Below are 23,996 nucleotides of genomic sequence, written 5' to 3'. Positions count from 1 at the left end.
TATTGTATTTTTAGTCCTAGCAAATAGTTTAAGGTCAATTTTTAACAAGAGAGCCGTGTTGGGAGAAGTTCTGGTGGGAATTCATTGTAAACTGCTGTTGAAATTGGGAGACATTAAAGTGAACAATTTTTAACTGGACCTCAGTGAAATATCTTTCTTATTACATGAGTGGAGAGACGGGTTGGGAGAAGTTCTGGTGGGAATTCATTGTAAACTGCTGTTGAAATTGGGAGACATTAAATTGAACCATTTTTAGCTGGACTTCAGTTAAATATCTTTCTTATTGCATGAGTGAAGGGTTGGGAGATGTTCAGGTGAGAATTTATCGTAAACTGCTGTTAAAATTGGAAGACATGAAAGTGAACAATTTTTAGCTGGACTTCAGTTAAATTTCTTTTTTATGGCATGAGTGAAGGGTTGGGAGAAGTTCTGGTGGGAGTTCATTGTAAACTGCTGTTGAAATTGGGAGACATTAAAGTGAAAATTTTTTAGCTGGACTTCAGTTAAATATCTTTTTTATTGCATGAGTGGAGAGACGGGTTGGGAGAAGTTCTGGTGGGAATTCAGTGTAAACTGCTGTTGAAATGGGGAGACATTAAATTGAAAATTATTTAGCTGGACTTCAGTTAAATATCTTTCTTATTACATGAGTGGAGGGCTGGGAGATGTTCGGGTGAGAATTTATCGTAAACTGCTGTTAAAATTGGAAGACATTAAAGTGAACAATTTTTAGCTGGACTTCAGTTAATATCTTTTTTATTGCATGAGTGGAGAGCCGGGTTAGGAGAAGTCCTCGTGGAAATTAATTGTAAACTGCTGTTGAAATTGGGAGACATTTAAGTAAACAATTTTTAGCTGGGCTTCAGTTAAATATCTTTCTTATTACATGAGTGGAGGGTTGGGAGAAGTTCTGGTGGGAATTCATTGTAAAATGCTGTTGAAATTGGGAGACATTAAAGTGAAAATTTTTTAGCTGGACTTCAGTTAAATATCTTTTTTATTGCATGAGTGGAGAGCCGGGCTGGGAGAAGTTTTAGTGGGAATTCATTGTTAGCTGCTGTTTAAATTGGGAGACATTAAAGTGAACAGTTTTTAGTTTGAGTTCAGTTAAATATCCTTTTTTATTACATGAGTGGAGAGCCGGGATGGGAAAATTTCTGGTGGGAGGTAATTGTAAACTGCTGTTGAACCTGGGAGACATTAAAGTGAAAAATTTTTAGCTGGACTTCAGTTAAATTTCTTTTTTATTGCATGAGTGGAGAGCCGGGTTGGGAGAAGTTCTGGTGGGAAGTCATTGTAAACTGCTGTTGAAATTGGGAGACATTAAAGTGAACAATTTTTATCTAGACATCTCAGTTAAATACCCTTTTTGTTGCATGAGTGGAGAGCCGGGCTGGGAGAAGTTTTGGTGGGAATTCATTGTAAACTGCTGTTTAAATTGGGAGACATTAAAGTGAAAATTTTTTAGCTGGACTTCAGTTAAATTTCTTTTTATTGCATGAGTGGAGAGACGGGCTGGGAGAAGTTCTGGTGGGAATTCATTGTAAACTGCTGTTGAAATAGGGAGACATTAAAGTGAAAATTTTTTAGCTGGACTTCAGTTAAATATCTTTTTTATTGCACGAGTGGAGAAACGGAGTGGGAGAAGTTCTGGTGGGAATTCATTGTAAACTGCTGTTGAAATTGGGAGACATTAAAGTGAAAATTTTTTAGCTGGACTTCAGTTAAATTTCTTTTTTATTTCATGAGTGGACAGACGGGCTGGGAGAAGTTCTGGTGGGAAGTCATTGTAAACTGCTGTTTATACTGGGAGACATTAAAGTTAACAATTTTTAGCTGGAGTTCACTTAAATATCTTTTTTATTGCATGAGTGGAGAGCCGTGGTTGGAGAAGTCCTCGTGGAAATTCATTGTAAACTGCTGTTGAAATTGAGAGACATTAAAGTGAAAATTTTTTAGCTGGACTTCAGTTAAATATCTTTCTTATTACATGAGTGGAGGGTTGGGAGAAGTTCTGGTGGGAATTCATTGTAAACTGCTGTTGAAATTGGGAGACATTAAAGTGAAAAATTTTTAGCTTGCCTTAAGTTAATTATCTTTTTTATTGAATGAGTGGAGAGACGGGCTGGGAGAAGTTCTGGTGGGAATTAATTGTAAACTGCTGTTTAAATTGGGAGACATTAAATTGAAAAATTTTTAGCTGGACTTCAGTTAAATATCTTTCTTATTACATGAGTGGAGGGTTGGGAGAATTTCTGGTGGAAATTAATTGTAAACTGCTGTTGAAATTGGGAGACATTAAAGTGAAAATTTTTTAGCTGGACTTCAGTTAAATATCTTTTTTATTGCATGAGTGGAGAGACGGGTTGGGAGAAGTTCTGGTGGGAGGTTATTGTTAGCTGCTGTTTAAACTGGGACACATTGAAGTGACAAATTTTTAGCTAGACTTCAGTTGAATATTCTTGTTATTGCTCTAGTGGACATACGGGTTGGGAGAAATTCTGGTGGGAAGTCATTGTAAACTGCTGTTTAAATTGGGAGACATTAAAGTGAACATTTGTTAACTTGACATCAGTTTAATGTCTTTTTTATTGCATGAGTGGACAGACGGGTTGGGAGATGTTCTGGTGGTAAGTCATTGTAAACTGCTGTTGAAACTTGGAGACATTAAAGTGAACAATTTTTAGCTGGACTTCAGTTAAATATCTTTTTTATTGCATGAGTGGAGAGCCAAGCTGGGAGATGTTCAGGTGAGAGTTTATCGTAAACTGCTGTTAAAATTGGAAGACATGGAAGTGAAAAGTTTTTATCTAGACATCAGATAAATATACTTTTTATGTAATGAATGAATGGTTGGGAGAAGTTCTGGTGGGAATTCATTGTAAACTTCTGTTGAACTTGGGAGAAATTAAAGTGACCCATTTTTAGCTGGACTTCAGTTAAATGTCTTTCTTATTACATGAGTGGAGGGTTGGGAGAAATTCTGGTGGGAATTAATTGTAAACTGCTTTTGAAATTGGGAGACATTAAAGTAAAAAATTTTTAGCTGGACTTCAGTTAAATTTCTTTTTTTATTGCATGAGTGGAGAGACGGGTTGGGAGAAGTTCTGGTGGGAATTCATTGTAAACTGCTGTTGAAATTGGGAGACATTAAATTGAACAATTTTTAGCTGGACTTCAGTGAAATATCTTTATTATTACATGAGTGGAGGGTTGGGAGAAGTTCTGGTGAGAGTTTATTGTAAACTGCTGTTGAATTTGGGACACATTAAAGTGAAAAATTTTTAGCTGGACTTCAGTTAAATTTCTTTTTTATTGCATGAGTGGAGAGACGGGTTGGGAGAAGTTCTGGTGGGAATTCATTGTAAACTGCTGTTGAAATTGGGAGACATTAAATTGAACCATTTTTAGCTTGACTTCAGTTAAATATCTTTATTATTACATGAGTGGAGGGTTGGGAGAATTTCTGGTGGAAATTAATTGTAAACTGCTGTTGAAATTGGGAGACATTAAAGTGAAAATTTTTTAGCTGGACTTCAGTTAAATTTCTTTTTTATTGCATGAGTGGAGAGACGGGTTGGGAGAAGTTCTGGTGGGAATTCATTGTAAACTGCTGTTGAAATTGGGAGACATTAAATTGAACAATTTTTAGCTAGACTTCAGTTAAATATCTTTTTTATTGCATGATTGGAGAGCCGTGTTGGGAGAAGTTCTGGTGTAAATTCATTGTAAACTGCTGTTTAAATTGGGAGACGTTAAAGTGAACAATTTTTATCTAGACTTCAGTTAAATATCTCTTTTGTTGCATGAGTGGAGAGACTGGGTGGGAGAAATTCTGGTGTAAATTCATAGTAAACTGCTGTTTAAACTGGCAGACGTTAAAGTGAACAGTTTTGAGCTAGACCTCAGTCAAATCTCTCTTTTATTGCATGAGTGGAGAGCCTGGTTGGGAGAAATTCTGGTGTAAATTCGTTGTAAACTGCTGTTTAAATTGTCAGACGTTAAATTGAACGATTTTGAGCTAGACCTCAGTTAAATATCTTTTTTATTGCATGTGCGGAGAGCCTGGCTGGGAAATGTTCGGGTGAGAAATTATCGTAAACTGCTGTTAAAATTGGAAGACATTGAAGTGAACAATTTTTTAGCTAGACTTCAGTTAAATATCTTTATTATTGCATGAGTGGAGAGCCGTGTTGGGCGAAGCTCTGGTGGGGATTCATTGTAAACTGCTGTTTAAATTTGCAGACATTAAAATGAACAATATTTAACTAGACTTCAGTGAAATATCCATTTTATTGCATGAGTAGAGAGCCGGGTTGGGAGATGTTCAGGTGAGAAATTATCGTAAACTGCTGTTAAAATTGGGAGACACTAAAGTGAACAATTTTTAACTGGAGTTCAGTTAAATATATTTTTCATTGCACGAGTGGTGAGCCAGGTTTGGAGAAGTCCTCGTGGAAGTTAATTGTAAACTGCTGTTGAAATTGGGAGACATTAAATTGAACAATTTTTAGCTGGACTTCAGTTAAATATCTTTCTTATTAGATGAGTGTAGGGCTGGGAGAATTTCTTGTTTGATCTAATTTGATCCTTCTGTGTTAATGTTGAGACCATTATTTTATATATTTGTATCTTTTCTTCTTTATTTTATCATTATTTTTTACTTAGTGTTTTATCTTGCTTTGAGTGGATCTGTTTTGACGTAATATTAAACTTCTGTTGAATGCTGGAAAAATTATATTTAAATTAATTAATATTTAAATCAGTTACAATTCTTTGTTATTCAACGAGTGGAGAGACGGGTTGGGAGAAGTTCTGGTGGGAATTCATTGTAAACTGCTGTTGAAATTGGGAGACATTAAATTGAACAATTTTTAGCTGGACTTCAGTTAAATATCTTTATTATTGCATGAGTGGAGGGTTGGGAGAAGTTCTGGTGAGAGTTTATTGTAAACTGCTGTTTAACTTGGGACACATTAAAGTGAACAATTTTTAGCTGGACTTCAGTTTAATGTCTATTTTATTGCATGAGTGGAGAGCCGGGCTGGGAGAAGTTTTGGTGGGAATTCATTGTAAACTGCTGTTGAACTTGGGACACATTAAAGTGACCAGTTTTTAGCTGGACTTCAGTTAAATGTCTTTTTTTATTACATGAGTGGACAGCCGGGTTGGGAGAAGTTCTGGTGGTAAGTCATTGTAAACTGCTGTTGAAATTGGGAGACATTAAAGTGAACAATTTTTAGCTGGAGATCAGTTTAATGCCTTTTTTATTGCACGAGTGGACAGCCGGGCTGGGAGAAGTTTTGGTGGTAAGTCATTGTAAACTGCTGTTTAAACTGGGAGACATTAAAGTGAACTATTTTTATCTTGAGTTCAGTTAAATATCTTTTTTATTGCATGAGTGGAGAGTCGGGTTGGGAGAAGTTTTGGTGGGAATTCATTGTAAACTGCTGTTGAAATTGGGAGACATTAAAGTGAAAATTTTTTAGCTGGACTTCAGTTAAATATCTTTTTTATTGCACGAGTGGAGAGACGGGTTGGGAGAAGTTCTGGTGGGAATTCATTGTAAACTGCTGTTGAAATTGGGAGACATTAAAGTGAAAATTTTTTAGCTGGACTTCAGTTAAATTTCTTTTTATTGCATGAATGGAGAGACGGGTTGGGAGAAGTTCTGGTGGGAATTCATTGTAAACTGCTGTTTAAATTGGGAGACATTAAAGTAAACAGTTTTTAGCTGGACATCAGTTAAATACCTTTTTTATTGCATGAGTGGAGAGCCGTGTTGGGAGAAGTTCTGGTGGGAATTCATTGTAAACTGCTGTTGAAATTGGGAGACATTAAAGTGAAAATTTTTTAGCTGGACTTCAGTTAAATATCTTTCTTATTACATGAGTGGAGGGTTGGGAGAAGTTCTGGTGGGAATTCATTGTAAACTGCTGTTGAAATTGGGAGACATTAAAGTGAAATTTTTTTAGCTAGACTTCAGTTAAATATCTTTTTTATTGCATGATTGGAGAGCCGTGTTGGGAGAAGTTCTGGTGGGAATTCATTGTAAACTGCTGTTTAAATTGGGAGACATTAAATTGAACAATTTTTAGCTGGGCTTCAGTTAAATATCTTTCTTATTTCATGAGTGGAGGGTTGGGAGAAGTTCTGGTGGGAATTCATTGTAAACTGCTGTTGAAATTGGGAGACATTAAAGTGAAATTTTTTTAGCTGGACTTCAGTTAAATTTCTTTTTTATTGCATGAGTGGAGAGACGGATTGGGAGAAGTTCTGGTGGGAATTCATTGTAAACTGCTGTTGAAATTGGGAGACATTAAAGTGAACAATTTTTAGCTGGAGTTCAGTTAAATATCTTTTTTATTGCACGAGTGGAGAGCCGTGTTGGGAGAAGTTCTGGTGGGAATTCATTGTAAACTGCTGTTTAAATTGGGAGACATTAAAGTGAAAAATTTTTAGCTTGACTTCAGTTAAATTTCTTTTTCATTGCATGAGTGGACAGCCGGGCTGGGAGAAGTCCTCGTGGAAAGTAATTGTAAACTGCTGTTGAAACTGGGAGACATTAAAGTGAACAATTTTTAGCTGGAGTTCAGTTAAATATCTTTTTTATTGCACGAGTGGAGAGCCGTGTTGGGAGAAGTTCTGGTGGGAATTCATTGTAAACTGCTGTTTAAATTGGGAGACATTAAATTGAAAATTTTTTAGCTGGACTTCAGTTAATATCTTTTTCATTGCATGAGTGGAGAGCCGGGTTAGGAGAAGTCCTCGTGGAAATTAATTGTAAACTGCTGTTGAAATTGGGAGACATTAAAGTAAACAATTTTTAGCTGGACTTCAGTTAAATATCTTTCTTATTACATGAGTGGAGGGTTGGGAGAAAGTCTGGTGGGAATTCATTGTAAACTGCTGTTGAAATTGGGTAGACAATAAAGTAAAAAATTTTTAGCTGGACTTCAGTTAAATTTCTTTTTTATTGCATGAGTGGAGAGACGTGTTGGGAGAAGTTCTGGTGGGAATTCATTGTAAACTGCTGTTGAAATTGGGAGACATTAAATTGAACAATTTTTAGCTGGACCTCAGTGAAATATCTTTCTTATTACATGAGTGGAGGGTTGGGAGAAGTTCTGGTGAGAGTTTATTGTAAACTGCTGTTGAAATTGGGACACATTAAAGTAAACAATTTTTAGCTGGACTTCAGTTAAATATCTTTTTTATTGCATGAGTGGAGAGCCGGGCTGGGAGAAGTTCTGGTGGGAATTAATTGTAAACTGCTGTTGAAATTGGGAGACAATAAATTGAAAAATTTTTATCTTGACTTAAGTTAAATATATTTCTTATTACATGAGTGGAGGGTTGGGAGAAGTTCTGGTGGGAACTCATTGTAAACTGCTGTTGAAATTGGGAGACATTAAAGTGAAAATTTTTTAGCTGGACTTCAGTTAAATTTCTTTTTTATTGCATGAGTGGAGAGACGGGTTGGGAGAAGTTCTGGTGGGAATTCATTGTAAACTGCTGTTGAAATTGGGAGACATTAAAGTAAACAACTTTTTAGCTAGACTTCAGTTAAATATTTTTTTTATTTCATGATTGGAGAGCCTTGTTGGGAGAAGTTCTTGTGTAAATTCATTGTAAACTGCTGTTTAAATTGGCAGACGTTAAAGTGAAAGATTTAGAGCTAGACATCAGTTAAATATCTTTTTTATTGCATGAGTGGGAGAGCCTGGGTGGGAGAAGTTCTGGTGTAAATTCATTGTAAACTGCTGTTTAAATTGGCAGACTTTAAATTGAACAGTTTTGAGCTAGACATCAGTTAAATCTCTTTATTGTTGCATGATTGGAGAGCCGGGTTGGGCGAAATTCTGGTGTTAATTCGTAGTAAACTGCCGTTTAAACTGGCAGACGTTAAATTGAAAGATTTTGAGCTAGACCTCAGTTAAATCTCTTTTTTATTGTATGTGAGGAGAGCCTGACTGGGAAATGTCCGGGTGAAAAATTATCGTAAACTGCTGTTAAAACTGGAACACATTGAAGTGAACAACTTTTAGCTAGAATTCAGTTAAATATCTATATTATTGCATGAGTGGAGAGCCGTGTTGGGCGAAGCTCTGGTGGGAATTCGTTGTAAACTGCTGTTTAAATTGGCAGAAGTTAAAATGAACAGTTTTGAGCTAGACATCAGTTAAATATCCTTTTTATTGCATGAGTGGAGAGCCGGGTTGGGAGAAGTTCAGGTGAGAAATTATCGTAAACTGCTGTTAAAATTGGGAGACATTAAAGTGAACAATTTTTAACTGGAGATCAGTTAAATATATATTTTATTGCACGAGTGGAGAGCCAGGCTTGGAGAAGTTTTGGTGTAAGTTCATTGTAAACTGCTGTTTAAATTGGGAGACATTGAAGTGAACAATTTTTAGCTGGTCTTCAGTTAAATATCTTTCTTATTACATGAGTGGAGGGTTGGGAGAAGTTCTGGTGGGAATTCATTGTAAACTGCTGTTGAAATTGGGAGACATTACAGTGAAATTTTTTTAGCTGGACTTCAGTTAAATTTCTTTTTTATTGCACGAGTGGAGAGCCGTGCTGGGAGAAGTTTTGGCGGGAGGTCATTGTAAACTGCTGTTTAAATTGGGAGACATTGAAGTAAACAATTTTTATCTAGACATCAGTTAAATATATTTTTTGTTGCAAGAGTGGAGAGCCTGGATTGGAGAAATACTGGTGGGAAATCATTGTAAACTGCTGTTTAAATTGGGAGACACTAAAGTGAACAATTTTTAGCTAGGCCTCAGTGAAATATCTTTCTTATTACATGAGTGGAGGGTTGGGAGAAGTTCTCGTGAGAGGTCATTGTAAACTGCTGTTTAAACTGGGAGACATTAAAGTAAACATTTTTTAGCTGGAGATCAGTTAAATATCTTTTTTATTGCACGAGTGGAGAGCCGTGTTGGGAGAAGTTCTGGTGGGAGGTCATTGTAAACTGCTGTTTAAATTGGGAGACATTAAAGTGAAAATTTTTTAGCTGGACTTCAGTTAAATTTCTTTTTTATTGCATGAGTGAAGAGCCGGGTTGGGAGAAGTTCTGGTGGGAGTTCATTGTAAACTGCTGTTGAAATTGGGAGACATTAAAGTGAAAAATTTTTAGCTGGACTTCAGTTAAATGTCTTTTTTATTGCATGAGTGGACAGCCGGGCTGGGAGAAGTTTTGGTGGGAAGTCATTGTAAACTGCTGTTTAAACTGGGAGACATTAAAGTGAAAATTTTTTAGCTTGACTTCAGTTAAATTTCTTTTTTATTGCATGAGTGGAGAGACGGGTTGGGAGAAGTTCTGGTGGGAAGTCATTGTAAACTGCTGTTGAAACTGGGAGACATTAAAGTGAAATTTTTTTAGCTGGAGTTCAGTTAAATATCTTTTTTATTGCACGAGTGGAGAGCCGTGTTGGGAGAAGTTCTGGTGGGAGTTCATTGTAAACTGCTGTTTAAATTGGGAGACATTGAAGTGAACATTTTTTAGCTGGACTTCAGTTAAATTTCTTTTTTATGGCATGAGTGAAGGGTTGGGAGAAGTTCTGGTGGGAGTTCATTGTAAACTGCTGTTTAACTTGGGAGACATTAAAGTTACCAGTTTTTATCTGGACATCAGTTAAATGCATTTTTTATTGCATGAGTGGACAGACGGGCTGGGAGAAGTTCTGGTGGGAATTCATTGTAAACTGCTGTTGAAATTGGGAGACATTAAAGTGAAAATTTTTTAGCTGGACTTCAGTTAAATATCTTTCTTATTACATGAGTGGAGGGTTGGGAGAAGTTCTGGTGGGAATTCATTGTAAACTGCTGTTGAAATTGGGAGACATTAAAGTGAAATTTTTTTAGCTGGACTTCAGTTAAATTTCTTTTTTATTGCATGAGTGGAGAGACGGGTTGGGAGAAGTTCTGGTGGGAATTCATTGTAAACTGCTGTTTAAATTGGGAGACATTAAATTGAACAATTTTTAGCTGGGCTTCAGTTAAATATCTTTCTTATTACATGAGTGGAGGGTTGGGAGAAGTTCTGGTGGGAATTCATTGTAAACTGCTGTTGAAATTGGGAGACATTAAAGTGAAAATTTTTTAGCTGGACTTCAGTTAAATATCTTTTTATTGCATGAGTGGACAGCCGGGTTGGGAGAAGTTCTGGTGGTACGTCATTGTAAACTGCTGTTGAAATTGGAAGACATTAAAGTGAACAATTTTTAGCTAGACTTCAGTTAAATATCTTTTTTATTGCATGAGTGGAGAGCCATGTTTGGAGAAGTTCTGGTGGGAGATCATTGTTAGCTGCTGTTTAAACTTGGACAAACTGAAATGAACAATTTTTAGCCGAACATCAGATAAATATCCTTTTTATTGCTTGAATGGAGATCTGGGCTGGGCGAAATTTTAGTGGGACTTCATAGTTAGCTGCTGTTTAAACTGGCACACGTTAAATTGAACAGTTTTTATCTAGGCATCAGTTAAATATCCTTTTTGTTGCATGAATGGAGAGCTTAGCTGGGAGAAGTTCTAGTGGGAATTCATTGTTAGCTGCTGTTTAAATTGGGAGACATTAAAGTGAACAATTTTTAGCTGGACTTCAGTTAAATATCTTTCTTATTACATGAGTGGAGGGTTGGGAGAATTTCTGGTGGGAATTAATTGTAAACTGCTGTTGAAATTGGGAGACATTAAAGTGAAAATTTTTTAGCTGGACTTCAGTTAAATTTCTTTTTTATTGCATGAGTAGAGAAACGGGTTGGGAGAAGTTCTGGTGGGAATTCATTGTAAACTGCTGTTGAAATTGGGAGACATTAAAGTGAAAATTTTTTAGCAGGACTTCAGTTAAATATCTTTTTTATTGCATGAGTGGAGAGACTGGTTGTGAGAAGTTCTGGTGGGAATTCATTGTAAACTGCTGTTGAATTAGGTATACATTAAATTGAAACATTTTTAGCTGGACTTCAGTTACATATCTATATTATAAAATGAGTGGAGTGTTGGGAGAAATTCTGGTGGAAATTAATTGTAAACTGCTGTTGAAATTGGGTAGACAATAAAGTAAAAAATTTTTAGCTGGACTTCAGTTAAATGTCTTTTTTATTGCATGAGTGGAGAGACGGGCTGGGAGAAGTTCTGGTGGGAGGTCATTGTAAACTGTTGTTGAACCTGGGAGACATTAAAGTGACCAATTTTTATCTGGAGCTCAGTGAAATGTCTTTCTTATTAAATGAGTGAAGGGTTGGGAGAAGTTCTGGTGGGAGTTCATTGTAAACTGCTGTTTAAATTGGGAGACATTAAAGTGAACATTTTTTAGCTGGACATCAGTTAAATGTCTTTTTTATTGCATGAGTGGAGAGCCGGGCTGGGAGATGTTCAGGTGGGAAGTCATTGTAAACTGTTGTTGAAACTGGGAGACAATAAAGTTAAAAATTTTTAGCTGGAGTTCAGTTAAATATCTTTCTTATTACATGAGTGGAGGGTTGGGAGAAGTTCTGGTGGGAACTCATTGTAAACTGGTATTAAAATTGGAAGACATTAAAGTGAACAATTTTTAGCTGGACTTCAGTTAAATATATTTTTTATTGCATGAGTGGAGAGCCGGGTTTGGAGAAGTTCTGGTGGGAAATCATGCTGTTTAGTGTTTAAACCGGGAGACACTAAAGTGAACAATTTTTAACTAGACTTCAGTTAAATATCTTTTTTATTGCACGAGTGCAGAGCCGTGTTGGGCGAAGTTCTGGTGTAAATTCATTGTAAACTGCTGTTTAAATTGGCAGACGTTAAATTGAACAGTTTTGAGCTAGACATCAGTTAAATATCTTTTTTGTTGCATGAGTGGAGAGACTGGTTGGGAGAAATTCTGGTGTTAATTCATAGTAAACTGCTGTTTAAACTGGCAGACGTTAAAGTGAACAATTTTTATCTAGACCTCAGTCAAATCTCTCTTTTGTTGCATGTGTGGAGAGACTGGTTGGGAGAAATTCTGGTGTAAATTCATTGTAAACTGCTGTTTAAACTGGCAGACGTTAAATTGAACAGTTTTGAGCTAGACATCAGTTAAATATCTTTTTTATTGCATGAGCGGAGAGCCGGACTGGGAGATGTCCAGGTGAGAAATTATCGTAAACTGGTATTAAAATTGGAAGACATTGAAGTGAACAATTTTTTAGCTAGACTTCAGTTAAATATCTTTATTATTGCATGAGTGGAGAGCCGTGTTGGGCGAAGCTCTGGTGGGGATTCATTGTAAACTGCTGTTTAAACTTGGAGCCATTAAAATAAACAATATTTAACTGGACCTCAGTCAAATACCTATTTTATTGCATGTGTGGAGAGCCGGACTGGGAGAAGTCCGGGTGAAAATTTATAGTAAACTGGTATTAAAATTGGAAGACATGAAAGTTAACAATTTTTAGATGGACTTCAGTTAAATATCTTTTTCATGGCATGAGTGGAGAGCCAGGTTGGGAGAAGTCCTCGTGGAAAATAATTGTAAACTGCTGTTTAAATTGGCAGACGTTAAAGTGAACTGTTTTGAGCTAGACATCAGTTAAATATCTTTTTTATTGCATGAGTGGAGAGCCGGACTGGGAGATGTTCAGGTGAGAATTTATCGCAAACTGCTGTTAAAATTGGAAGACATTAAAGTGAACAACTTTTTAGCTAGACTTCAGTTAAATATCTTTTTTATTGCATGATTGGAGAGCCATGTTTGGAGAAGTTCTGGTGGGAAATCATTGTAAACTGCTGTTTAAACTGGGAGACATTAAAGTGAACAATTTTTAGCTGGACCTCAGTTAAATACCTTTTTTATTGCATGTGTGGAGAGCCGGACTGGGAGATGTCCGGGTGAGAATTCATCGTAAACTGCTGTTGAAATTGGGAGACATTAAAGTGAACAATTTTATCTAGACATTAGTTAAATATCTTTTTTGTTGCATGAGTGGGAGAGCCTGGTTGGGAGAAGTTCTGGTGTAAATTCATTGTAAACTGCCGTTTAAATTGGCAGACGTTAAAGTGAACAGTTTTGAGCTAGACATCAGTTAAATATCTTTTTTATTGTATGAGTGGAGAGCCAGGTTGGAGAAGCCCTGGTGGGAATTCATCCTAAACTGCTGTTGAAATTGGGAGACATTAAAGTAAACAATTTTTAGCTCGACTTCAGTTAAATATCTTTTTTATTGCATGATTGGAGAGCCGTGTTGGGAGAAGTTCTGGTGTAAATTCATTGTAAACTGCTGTTTAAATTGGGAGACATTAAAGTGAACAGTTTTGAGCTGGACCTCAGTTAAATACCTTTTTTATTGCATGTGCGGAGAGCTTGACTGGGAAAAGTCCGGGTGAGAAATAATAGCAAACTGGTATTGAATCTGGAAGACATGGAAGTTAACAATTTTTATATGGAAATCAGTTAAATTTCTTTATCATGGCATGATTGAAGAGACTGGTTGGGAGAAGTTCTGGTGTAAATTCAGAGTAAACTGCCGTTTAAATTGGCAGACGTTAAAGTGAACAGTTTTGAGCTAGACATCAGTTAAATATCTTTTTTATTGTATGAGTGGAGAGCCAGGTAGGAGAAGTCCTGGTGGGAATTCATCCTAAACTGCTGTTGAAATTGGGAGACATTAAAGTAAACAATTTTTAGCTCGACTTCAGTTAAATATTTTTTTTATTGCATGATTGGAGAGCCTTGTTGGGAGAAGTTCTGGTGTAAATTCATTGTAAACTGCTGTTTAAATTGGGAGACATTAAAGTGAACAGTTTTTAGCTAGACATCAGTTAAATATCTTTTTTATTGCATGAGTGGAGAGCCTGGTTGGGAGAAGTCCTCGTGGAAATTAATTGTAAACTGCTGTTGAAATTGGGAGACATTTAAGTGAACAATTTTTAGCTGGACTTCAGTTAAATATCTTTTTTATTGCACGAGTGGAGAGCCATGTTGGGAGAAATTCTGGTGTAAGTTCATTGTAAACTGCTGTTTAAACTGGGAGACATTAAAGTGAACAATTTTTATCTGGACATCAGTCAAATACCTTTTTTATTGCATGTGTGGAGAGCCGGGCTGGGAGATGTCCGGGTGAGAATTTATCACAAACTGCTGTTTAAATTGGGAGACACGAAAGTGAACAATTTTTAGCTGAACATCAGTTAAATTTCTTTTTCATGGCATGAGTGAAGGGTTGGGAGAAGTTCTGGTGTAAATTCAGTGTAAACTGCTGTTTAAATTGGCAGACGTTAAAGTGATTAGTTTTGAGCTAGACATCAGTTAAATATCTTTTTCATTGCATGAGTGGAGAGCCAGGTTAGGAGAAGTCCTGGTGGGAATTCATCGTAAACTGCTGTTGAAATTGGGAGACATTTAAGTAAACAGTTTTGAGCTGGACATCAGTTAAATTTTTCTATTATTTAATGATTGGAGAGACGTGTTGGGCGAAGCTCTGGTGTAAATTCGGTGTAAACTGCCGTTTAAATTGGGAGACATTAAAGTGAACGATTTTTAGCTAGACATCAGTTAAATCTCTTTTTCATTTCATGAGCGGAGAGCCGGGCTGGGAGATGTTCAGGTGAGAAATTATCGCAAACTGCTGTTAAAATTGGAAGACATTGAAGTGAACAACTTTTTAGCTAAAATTCAGTTAAATATCTATATTATTGCATGAGTGGAGAGCCGTGTTGGGCGAAGCTCTGGTGGGAATTCGTTGTAAACTGCTGTTTAAATTGGCAGAAGTTAAAGTGAACAGTTTTGAGCTAGACATCAGTTAAATATCTATTTTATTGCATGAGTGGAGAGCCGGGTTGGGAGAAGTTCTAGTGGGAATTCATTGTAAACTGCTGTTTAAATTGGGAGACATTAAAGTGAACAATTTTTAGCTAGACATCTCCGATAAATATCCTTTTTAGTTCTTGAATGGAGAGCCGGGCTGGGAGAAGTTTTGGTGGGAATTCATTGTAAACTGCTGTTTAGCATTTAAATTTGCAGACATTAAAATGAACAGTTTTTAGCTAGACATCAGTTAAATATCCTTTTTATTGCATGAGTGGAGAGCCGGGTTGGGAAAATTTCTGGTGAAAATTAATTGTAAACTGCTGTTGAAATTGAAATGAACAGTTTTTAACTAATATCAGCTAAATATCTTTTTTAATGCATGGGCGGAGAGCCGGTTTGGGAGAAGATCTGTTCAGGCTTAATTGTACACTGCTGTTGAAATTGGGAGACATTAAAATGAAAAAAATAATGTTGATTTTAAAACTGTTTTGACGTTTTTGTATTCTTGGTTTCTAGGGATACCCAGCTTTATTAAGTTAGATTCTAAATATGGAAATTTCAGGTACTAGATAGAATTATATTCCAGCTGTGAAAAGAATGTTGTTAGTATGTATGCATACTTTGTATGTATGCATACAAAGTTGTTAGTATGTATGCATATGTATACCAACTTGTTAGTATGGATCCTTTTTTGTGTTAACCGTATTAATACAACCAGGTATTATAACACAATCCAACACAGCAGGGATCTTCACACATAGAGAAGTTTGCTAGTGATTTAACTACATTTAGTCACTGAAGCAATTCTGAACACGTTTGGCTCGTCCAAGGAACATCTGAGTGTAAGAAAACACAGTGTAGAAATAGAAATGAAGAGCTATTGAAATTGAGATGAAATAGGGTTTTTAAAGTCTCTATCCCCCTTTGAAATTACCTAGCCAGTCTCCCCCTCCCAATACAATGCATCGATGTTTGAGATTTTTGTGAAAATATTTAATTGATTTATGCAATAATTCGTCATAAGACTGTCATTTACAGTATGACTGTGGATTCTTTTAAAGTAAGATTTTCCTAAACACATTTGTGCGTTGACTCTGCTCTCAACTGATCCATCATTTGACAGAATGGAGCCGGGGTATGTGAAATCCTTCACGACCGCTACTTAGTTTGGACATGCTTCGAATGCAGGATGGGGGGTTGAGATGAATGTGGGTCAATAAAATGATATTCCTTTCGCTCCAGCTGACGTTGAGCACAACTTCGCTAGCTTTTTCTCTCGTGACTGTCTGCTCTGCGCCAAGATATATAAAGACCCTCATTTCAGATTTGAATATAGACGTATAAGGTAATTATAGACTACATACAGTGTGTGTTTTGAACAACATTTTGTACTTTTCATTTTATGCCCCCGGGAAAGGTTCCTCAAGATGTTTGAAGCAGGCAAACCTGGCTGTTTAGGTCTACTCTTCTGTTAACACAAAAGATGCCCGCCTAGGTTCCTTAATACCTTGCTACATACCCGGTGGTTGTTTATCAGTTCTCCTATTACAATGTTTTTCTGTCATATCTAATATCTATTCATACATTAATCTGTGGATATGGCACCCCAAAGTTTTAAGGATAGTTTGGGCCTGAAAGAGCCGAGACCGTCTCAGTCCAGATTTTAGTGCTCTTGAGGAAACTTCTGAGATTAATCACCCTTGCGTTATTATGGTCAAATTAAGCCGATATCCAGTCATCTAAATATACTCATCGAGTAAAAAGAGTATAATATAAAAAAGAGCATTTTCTTAGCTGGTGAGCGTGAACTATTTGATTCAAAATACTTCATATAAGGGGGAGATATAGACCTTTTATATCAATGATAACAGCCATAAGACTTAAAATTCGATTCGATTTTTTTTAAACATTATTTGATCCTTTTTTTGAAATAATTCGATACTTTAGATAGTTAAATGTTGATTTGTATTTGGAACGAAATAATTCCCTGTCTGATTTGTATCTTTTACACAATATCTTAGGTAGTACTATCTTTATGGTAACAATATTTTTTACTATCTTTGCTGTAACTATTTACTATACTATCTTTACCATCTTTACTATACTATCTGTACTATCTTTATGGTAACAATATGGTAACAATATTTAGGTAGTACTATCTCGTCGATTGGTTTTTTCATATTTGTTAATTTTTTTAGGAGACCTGGATTGAAGGGATGAAGAGAGACCCGGCGGTTAGAGTCAGCTACTTTTCCCCTGAGGTCCATTTAAAGTTTATTGAAAGCTTCGTCAGTGGAAATCCAAACTACGATCTGAACAAGAACTGATTTGTATTTTGTTCATTGTTTTTTTTATTGCAATAAATGAACAAAGAATATGATTAAGCATATATATATCTGAAAGACAGTGAAGGGATGACACTTTTTTGGCGCCTAAAGTGACCAAAGACAGAATCAGATCTTTCTGTTCTGTACTCTTGTTAAATCAGTTGGTTTAGACGCTTAGTTTCTTCTGGTTACGTTCTTTTTCAAGTTGTTGTTATTTTGTTCGTTTTTATTTCGTTTTTTGTACTGTCTGTGAAATTAATCTAAATTCAAAGGTCACAATTCTAAAAGTAAAAATTCTATTTTCTAATTTTGGCATTTTTTCAAAAAGGGAAGGGAAATCTTTGGCCAATGTTGCTCCTGAAAGATACCCCATCTCTGCCCGTCTCTGTAGATAAGCATGTAAATTCCGAATTCTATTTTACGCTTGCAATATTTGCCATAAGAGGGAAGATTCCGCCCCCTCAGAACCCAAAGCTCTTCCGAAAATGCGCAGCATAGCACATAAAACTTCTAAATTGAATTACGGTTGTATTTCTTGTATTCCTTAACCGAATTGAAATTGCAGTTTTGACACCTCATTACTTAAAACTAAAGAATAACGCGATGATTATGCTATTACGTAATTAGAGAATCAAATATACAAAAGCCTGCCATGTGCCAAGTGGTAGGGCCAGGTCAAAGCCCAGGCTCCCGGCATTATATAAATGTAAAACAACTAAAAACGTAGTAGTTCGTAAAAACTAAATAGCACAAAGTGCAACTTTTCTAAGCAGACTGTCCCTTTGAAATATGTTATGTAATGTGCCATATTTTTTTCAGGCAGTTCTAAATATAAATTTACACGCTTAAAGAATAGAAACAGGGGACTTCGAAAGCAGTGTCGATGTTCCTTAGCGGGTATTTGCACGATCAAGACAAAACTATGATTTCAAACTGCAATCCCTTTCCCTAATAACGTTCCTATCAGTGTTTTCGATAAAAAAAAATTTCAGCTTGAACCGGTGTACAAACAGACCGGGGTCACGTAGTGCCTAAAATTCTTTTTAAATAAATACAATTCTGCTCAGGAGATAACCCTATTTATTGATAGTTTTTCAGTGAGCTCCCATGCGATTTAATAAGCATTCGTGAAGCTCTGTTGCGCATGGATCGTGGTCACTTCTTGGTTTTCGGAAAAAAAAAATCAGAGCAGAGATTGGAAAATAGGCATTTGATTAATATACTAAAAGATTCTAGACTTGAACAAAACACCCTAGTTGGGGCGAAATAATGTTACCAGGAGAACATGGATAAAATAAAATTCATTTGGGTAGATTTTAGATACCCTGAGGTTGATATCTGGTTTTATTGTTTTCGACAGACCATTTTTACGATGCGAAAGTTTACAAGAGGATTTTTTTTCTGGGGGGGGGGGCGGGGGGCTACAAAAAATTCAAAAAACGCAACAAAATTTTGGTCATTTGCATTTTTGTTACGTTTTTACGAATTGGACAAAAATTTCAGGGGGAGGGTCAAACCCCCTAACCCCCCCCCCCCTGGATACAGCCTTCGTAGTGCTTGAAAATATTTGAGTCAACTGTTAGCTCTCAATGGCCCTTCATACAGCTGAACGTTTAAAACTAATGGCTTAGAATATTAGTTTTAAGTACTATGATTACTGTATGCTTAAGCACATAGTCTAACGACTCGAGTTGAAAATTACACGCATGGTGAGCAACATCCGCGCTCAAAATTTCCAATTTGTAACACGGTCTGGTGTGGTTTCACGTATGATGCCGTTGATTACACAGTTTGTGTGTTTCTCTAGCTACTAAAAATTGAAGAACTAAATTTTTTTTTTACAAAGTACAAAATTGGACTGTCACTCAAAGCTGAATTTAAGAATAATTTAAGGAATCGAACTGGTTTTGCAGGATAGTTTTTGGATGTTTGCAGCAAAACATGGTCGTAATCTAATAAAATCAATTAGCCTCGAATAAATAAGTAGCCCATAAAATAAGAAAGTAAATTTGAACAAAGAATGCAGCAATCAAGCTTACCTGAATTGAGACCTAAAAAGTGGTTTTCCTTCATTAAACTAAAAAATCCTTGGAAAAATAAGACCGAGAATTGGCATGCTCTTAGCAGTTTCATGCTCAAGCCAAATAAGAACGAATGGTTGAGCACTGATGAAGACAGTGACAGCGATGAAGTTGATACGGGAGTAGACAAGCCACACAAGGACTTAAGTCAAATAGATAATGGAAATATTAATGATAACCCGCTGCAGCGCCTGGAATCTGATTCTGGTGATGAGATTATGGAAAAGTGTCTCCTGAAAAGTCCAAAGAAGAATTCATTTTTATACAGTGATAAAACCGAGCTCAGTAAAGCCAAATATCCTCCTAATGCGTCTAATAGAGCCATGTTCAATAAAAGAGTGGAAGGTGATATGTTGACTCCAGATGAAATTTCAAAAGAGAAAATAAGTGATGTTGATCTGTTTTATCCTTCATACATGAAAAAATTCGACGAACACCAAAGAACAGCAAGAGACAAAAGTGTTGAGGAAGCAGGGACAAATCCAGGGAATGGGGCATCAGATATTACAGAGATTTGAACTTCATCTGCAATTAAGAGCAGGGTTTTCACCAGGGGTGAAAAATAAGTTACTTTTTCTTGAAAAAATAAATCACCAAAAAATAGCCATCAGACAAGTTAGCGATGAAAAACTTAAGTATACTGAAAACGTCCATATATATCAAGTAAAGCAATTAGGACAGTGGTATTTACGTCTAGTAACTGGTAGCAAATTGTACTTTATAAAAGAAGCACTACTGCCCTCATTATCTAATCTTCATGAAGTGAAGTTCACTGGTATGGATTGTATATTTTCACTTGAGCAGGCAAAAGACAGGATTTGAAAGAGGTGGAATTAACCTGTGGCTATGCACATACTATTACCTTCATGAATGCAGAATCACACCAGTCATCTCAAGATACTGAAAACTAAGTGAAAATGTCTCGAAATAGGACTTAAGACAGTTATGGGATGAACGCTTTAAGACAATTGTCAACTTTTTTTTCTAAACTGAATATAATTCCAGGGCAAAACTGCAGAAGTTGGAAATGTTTTTAATACTATGTGGTGGATGAATTTTTAAATCTATTTTTTGTTGTGACTTTATGCTTGCTACTCATATTTAAATATTTTTTTTTCAATGGAGATGTAATTTATTCCCAAAAAATAAAAAAAAAGCATGAAGCCCAGTAACCTGGGCTTGTATTGCCACTCCAAAAAAAACTTACATCCACTTACATCAGTACATTCGGGTTCCAATTTCGCAACAAAACAAAAAACGCATATAACACATATTAAACATATAGAACTACTTGAAAAAAATATATTAGAATTTACAAACCTGTAGGCAATGGTGCCTCAACTACTCACAGAAGCCAGGCCTTTCAGCAATATCCCTAATAGAAGATGGTGTCTGAGACCACAGCACCGGAAGAATATGACGAGCAGAGAAAGCAGACCCTGCAAACACTCTAATCGGCCTTCTATACATACCTACCTGTCTCGTTAAATCCCCATGGATATCGGCAGCTGTCTCAAACATATGACGAAGAAACATTGGAACAATATTATTAATAATATCATACATTAGTTGAAGCTTATAAAATCAGCACAACCCTGAAAACGGTAAAATACGGACTCAAGGATAAATATTTCTAACTGAGGCAAGTCTATCGATTCCATAAATAGCACGCACAGCTGAATTCTGGAGAACACGCAAAGGTTTCAGGTGAACATAAAATATTCCAGACCAAACAGAACAACAGTATAGTAAATAAGGATGGACTAATGAGAAATATAAAGGACGTAAAACTTTCTGCAGAAACTGATGCTTTAGCTTCCTTATCATACCTATATTCCTAGCTACTTTGGACGATATACACTGTACATGCTCTGAAAAACTTAGTGTTTCATCAATTATTACGCCTAGGTTTTTCACTGACTTCTGACGTCTTATTTTCGAGTCTCCTACTGTAAGCTCTTACAACCAGGAGTAATATGAAAGTGATCTGCCCCAGACAACGAACCCCGATTTGCTGTGATTTACTTTCAGCATGTTTAGCTTTAGCCATTTCTCCACTTTTTCCATATCATTGCTCAGTGTCCCAAAAAGCTGAGCTTCGGTGCGCTCCGCAACTGAAAAATTCGTATCATCAGCAAACAGGACAAGAGATTCCTTAGGTTTATACGTTTCGTCTCCATTTCTAACATTTGTTGTCAAATCTCAGATTGCTTGATGGATGTCATTAATATATATTGAGAAGAAAAGAGGTTCGAGAGGGGACCCCTGGAGAACACCGCAACTAACATGGTAATCACTTGAATTCACATCATTCAGTTGCACATACATAGATCAGTGACTCAAATATTATGAAATAATTTTAAGAGCATTTCCTCTAATACCACAGTTGTCGAACTTTTTCAGAAGAATCACATGGTCCACTGTGTCGAATGCCTTCAAAATGTCTTGATCACCATTGATCATAGATGTCAAATACTAAACCGCATGCTCCGTAGAGTATCCTTTTCTGAAACCAAATTGGTTTGCATAAAAGAAATCCTTCCTCTCCGGGAACTCAGCCATTCTTTTATATATAGTGGAGGAAAAATACGGTTTGACCTCGGGGAAATTGTTACAGAATTTTTTTTTACACCAAAATGTTTAGACCAATCAGTTGAATCACACAAAATAAATCCTCCCGAATCCCCCTTGCACAACTACCCGAAATTCACCTTAAAGGGGGAAAATGAGGGGGAACATCGGAATTTCTATTTGGACGTATTTTTGGTTTTAAGTGGTCGTCTTCTATTAAATCAAGCATGAAGAATCCGAATCCGACGTCAGAAATCAATTTTTCCGTACCCTAGTATCAATTTTAATCTTCACGGAATGGGAGGGGGGTTAAAGTACGCGGATCATTATTTGCCAGATTGCTGTGGCTAAAGGATCATTTTATATCAAATAAAATACCGTATTGCCAAAAATGAGGTCAAAAAGCAGTTTTTTTTTACTATTTACCTCATTTCCACTTCTAAGGGGCCTGTAGTATGAGGGTTGCTAAGAATAATATCTTGAAAAACCAATTCTTCAATCGAGATCAAAACTTCAGATCAATTAGTTATAAAAAGGAACCTTTAGAACTCAGGTAAATTTATCAAAAGAATAATTTTAATTTTAAAGCACAACCTAAAGCTAATTCATCTTCCTGCTCGTCTTTGTTGTCGTCCTCATCCTGTCTTACTGCAGCGTTAGTGCATAACGCCCCATTACACTCCCCGCAGGCAAAGCTGCAGGGAAAACAGTTCCGACTGCAGCTTCATCTAAGCGACTCGCACCCGCTGGTGCACTGGCACTGCACCATCTTCAGTAGGTTCTCCGGTGCTGGTGAAGCATCTGTCATAATAGGAAGATACATATTCCGTGACGAAGAGAGGCACCAACCCCACTCTTCGGGCTGTAGCGAATTGGACGTGTCTTGCCACTTCATTATTTGAAAATGGCACCTGTAAAAGTGATACTTTGCGGCAGAAAAAGTCGGTGAAAGCCACTCTGCCTGAACGAAACATTTGCACTTGCAACCTGCATTGTAAATGATCGCACCCGGACATCCTTCAGGGTCTTCTCATTTCGTTTCCCTTTGTATATGTGGAGCAAAGCTTTCTCTCCAGCTTCGGCAATCTTCTGGTGGTTGGATTCTGGTGTCATGAAGATCTTGCAAGCCTCCTTAAAACTCCCATCTTTAAGTGACGAGGAAACCTCTACTGGTTTCTCTACGCCGTGAAGTCTAGATGTTGTATGACGACCAGACATTGCGTGGCAAACGAGTAGATTTTCTGGTGCTTCGGCTCCTAGTTTGTTATTGATCCTTTTTATGTCGTACACTCGTCCGTTATTTCCATTTGTATCTGTCCGCATAAAGATATCACATGCATCAAGCTTGGTATGGTACAGCAGAAGGACTAATGGGTCGGTATCATTCCCAATCAAATTAGTCGATGAAGTTTCTGCGCAACTGACTACAGTTTGTACAACTAAGACATCAGCATCATCCTGAGCATGTAGAACTTTGCATCCTGAGTTCGCCAGCCTCTCAGTAAGTAGGTCGACGAAGCGTTGTTTATTTTTGGGATGTCTCAGAATTTCCTCCTTACTTTTGACAACCTTTATATTAGGAAAGAATTCAATCATTGGACACGACAAAACTTTTGTTCTCTTCAGCTGTGTGCAATTTTTCGTCGTCGATGTATCAGAGTGAGAGTAAAAAACAACAGCTTCCTAGCCGAAATGTCTTTTGACACAATCTACGTAAGATTTTGCTACCTTAGAGTATGTGTATCTGGCAGTCCACGAGATTTTATGAACTAGCCAGCCACCGTCAAAAACTTTCTGGGAGGTTGGCAATGTCACTGGGCCCTCGAGTCCCTCAATTTTCATCAGTACATTTGTTAGAGAGGCTTTGTCGGCTGTCCTCATCACCTCGAACGAACTAAAGAGTAATGGTGGAAAAGTACAGAGCTTGAACGACAGAACCTCGTTCAAGTCAGAACCACTGGTTCTAGCCACTGTGGCTAGACATTGAAAGATTAGAGGAGGGTCGAACATTACCCTCTCGCTATCTATCACCACAGATGACTTCTCAGCCATAGTTACAGCTTTCTCATTTCTCCTAAAAACATATTTGTCAATGTCTTTCGCTTCCATATCCTTCAAAATTGTTTCTCCCACAGATTTGGTATCGTCTGCGTTTACAGATGATGAAGCGCGGACACCAGTAACCACGTTCAACAGCTGTGATTCCTGCCTGAAGTGTTCTAGGGGCTAAATGCA

At 36.8% G+C, this 23,996-nt stretch overlaps 1 protein-coding gene across 1 annotated transcript in view; it reads left to right on the top strand.

Annotated features, from left to right (window-relative positions):
- The window catches only part of LOC148954859 (pyrimidodiazepine synthase-like), a 44,649-nt gene extending 27,487 nt beyond the window's left edge, over positions 1–17,162 (top strand). The window contains exon 6 of the mRNA XM_089098938.1: positions 16,981–17,162. Coding sequence (XP_088955064.1) covers positions 16,981–17,109 — 129 coding nt within the window. The 3' untranslated portion in view covers positions 17,110–17,162. The remainder of the gene's footprint in view (positions 1–16,980) is intronic.
- Positions 17,163–23,996: the final 6,834 nt, after the last annotated feature.

The sequence above is a fragment of the Artemia sp. Qi Xiang Cuo genome, chromosome 2 (assembly GCF_049724085.1).
Source record: "Artemia sp. Qi Xiang Cuo chromosome 2, ASM4972408v1, whole genome shotgun sequence".
NCBI classification, from domain to species: Eukaryota; Metazoa; Arthropoda; class Branchiopoda; order Anostraca; family Artemiidae; genus Artemia; species Artemia sp. Qi Xiang Cuo.
Note: the sequence above shows the minus strand (reverse complement) of the source record. Positions and strands in the feature narration are given on the sequence as shown.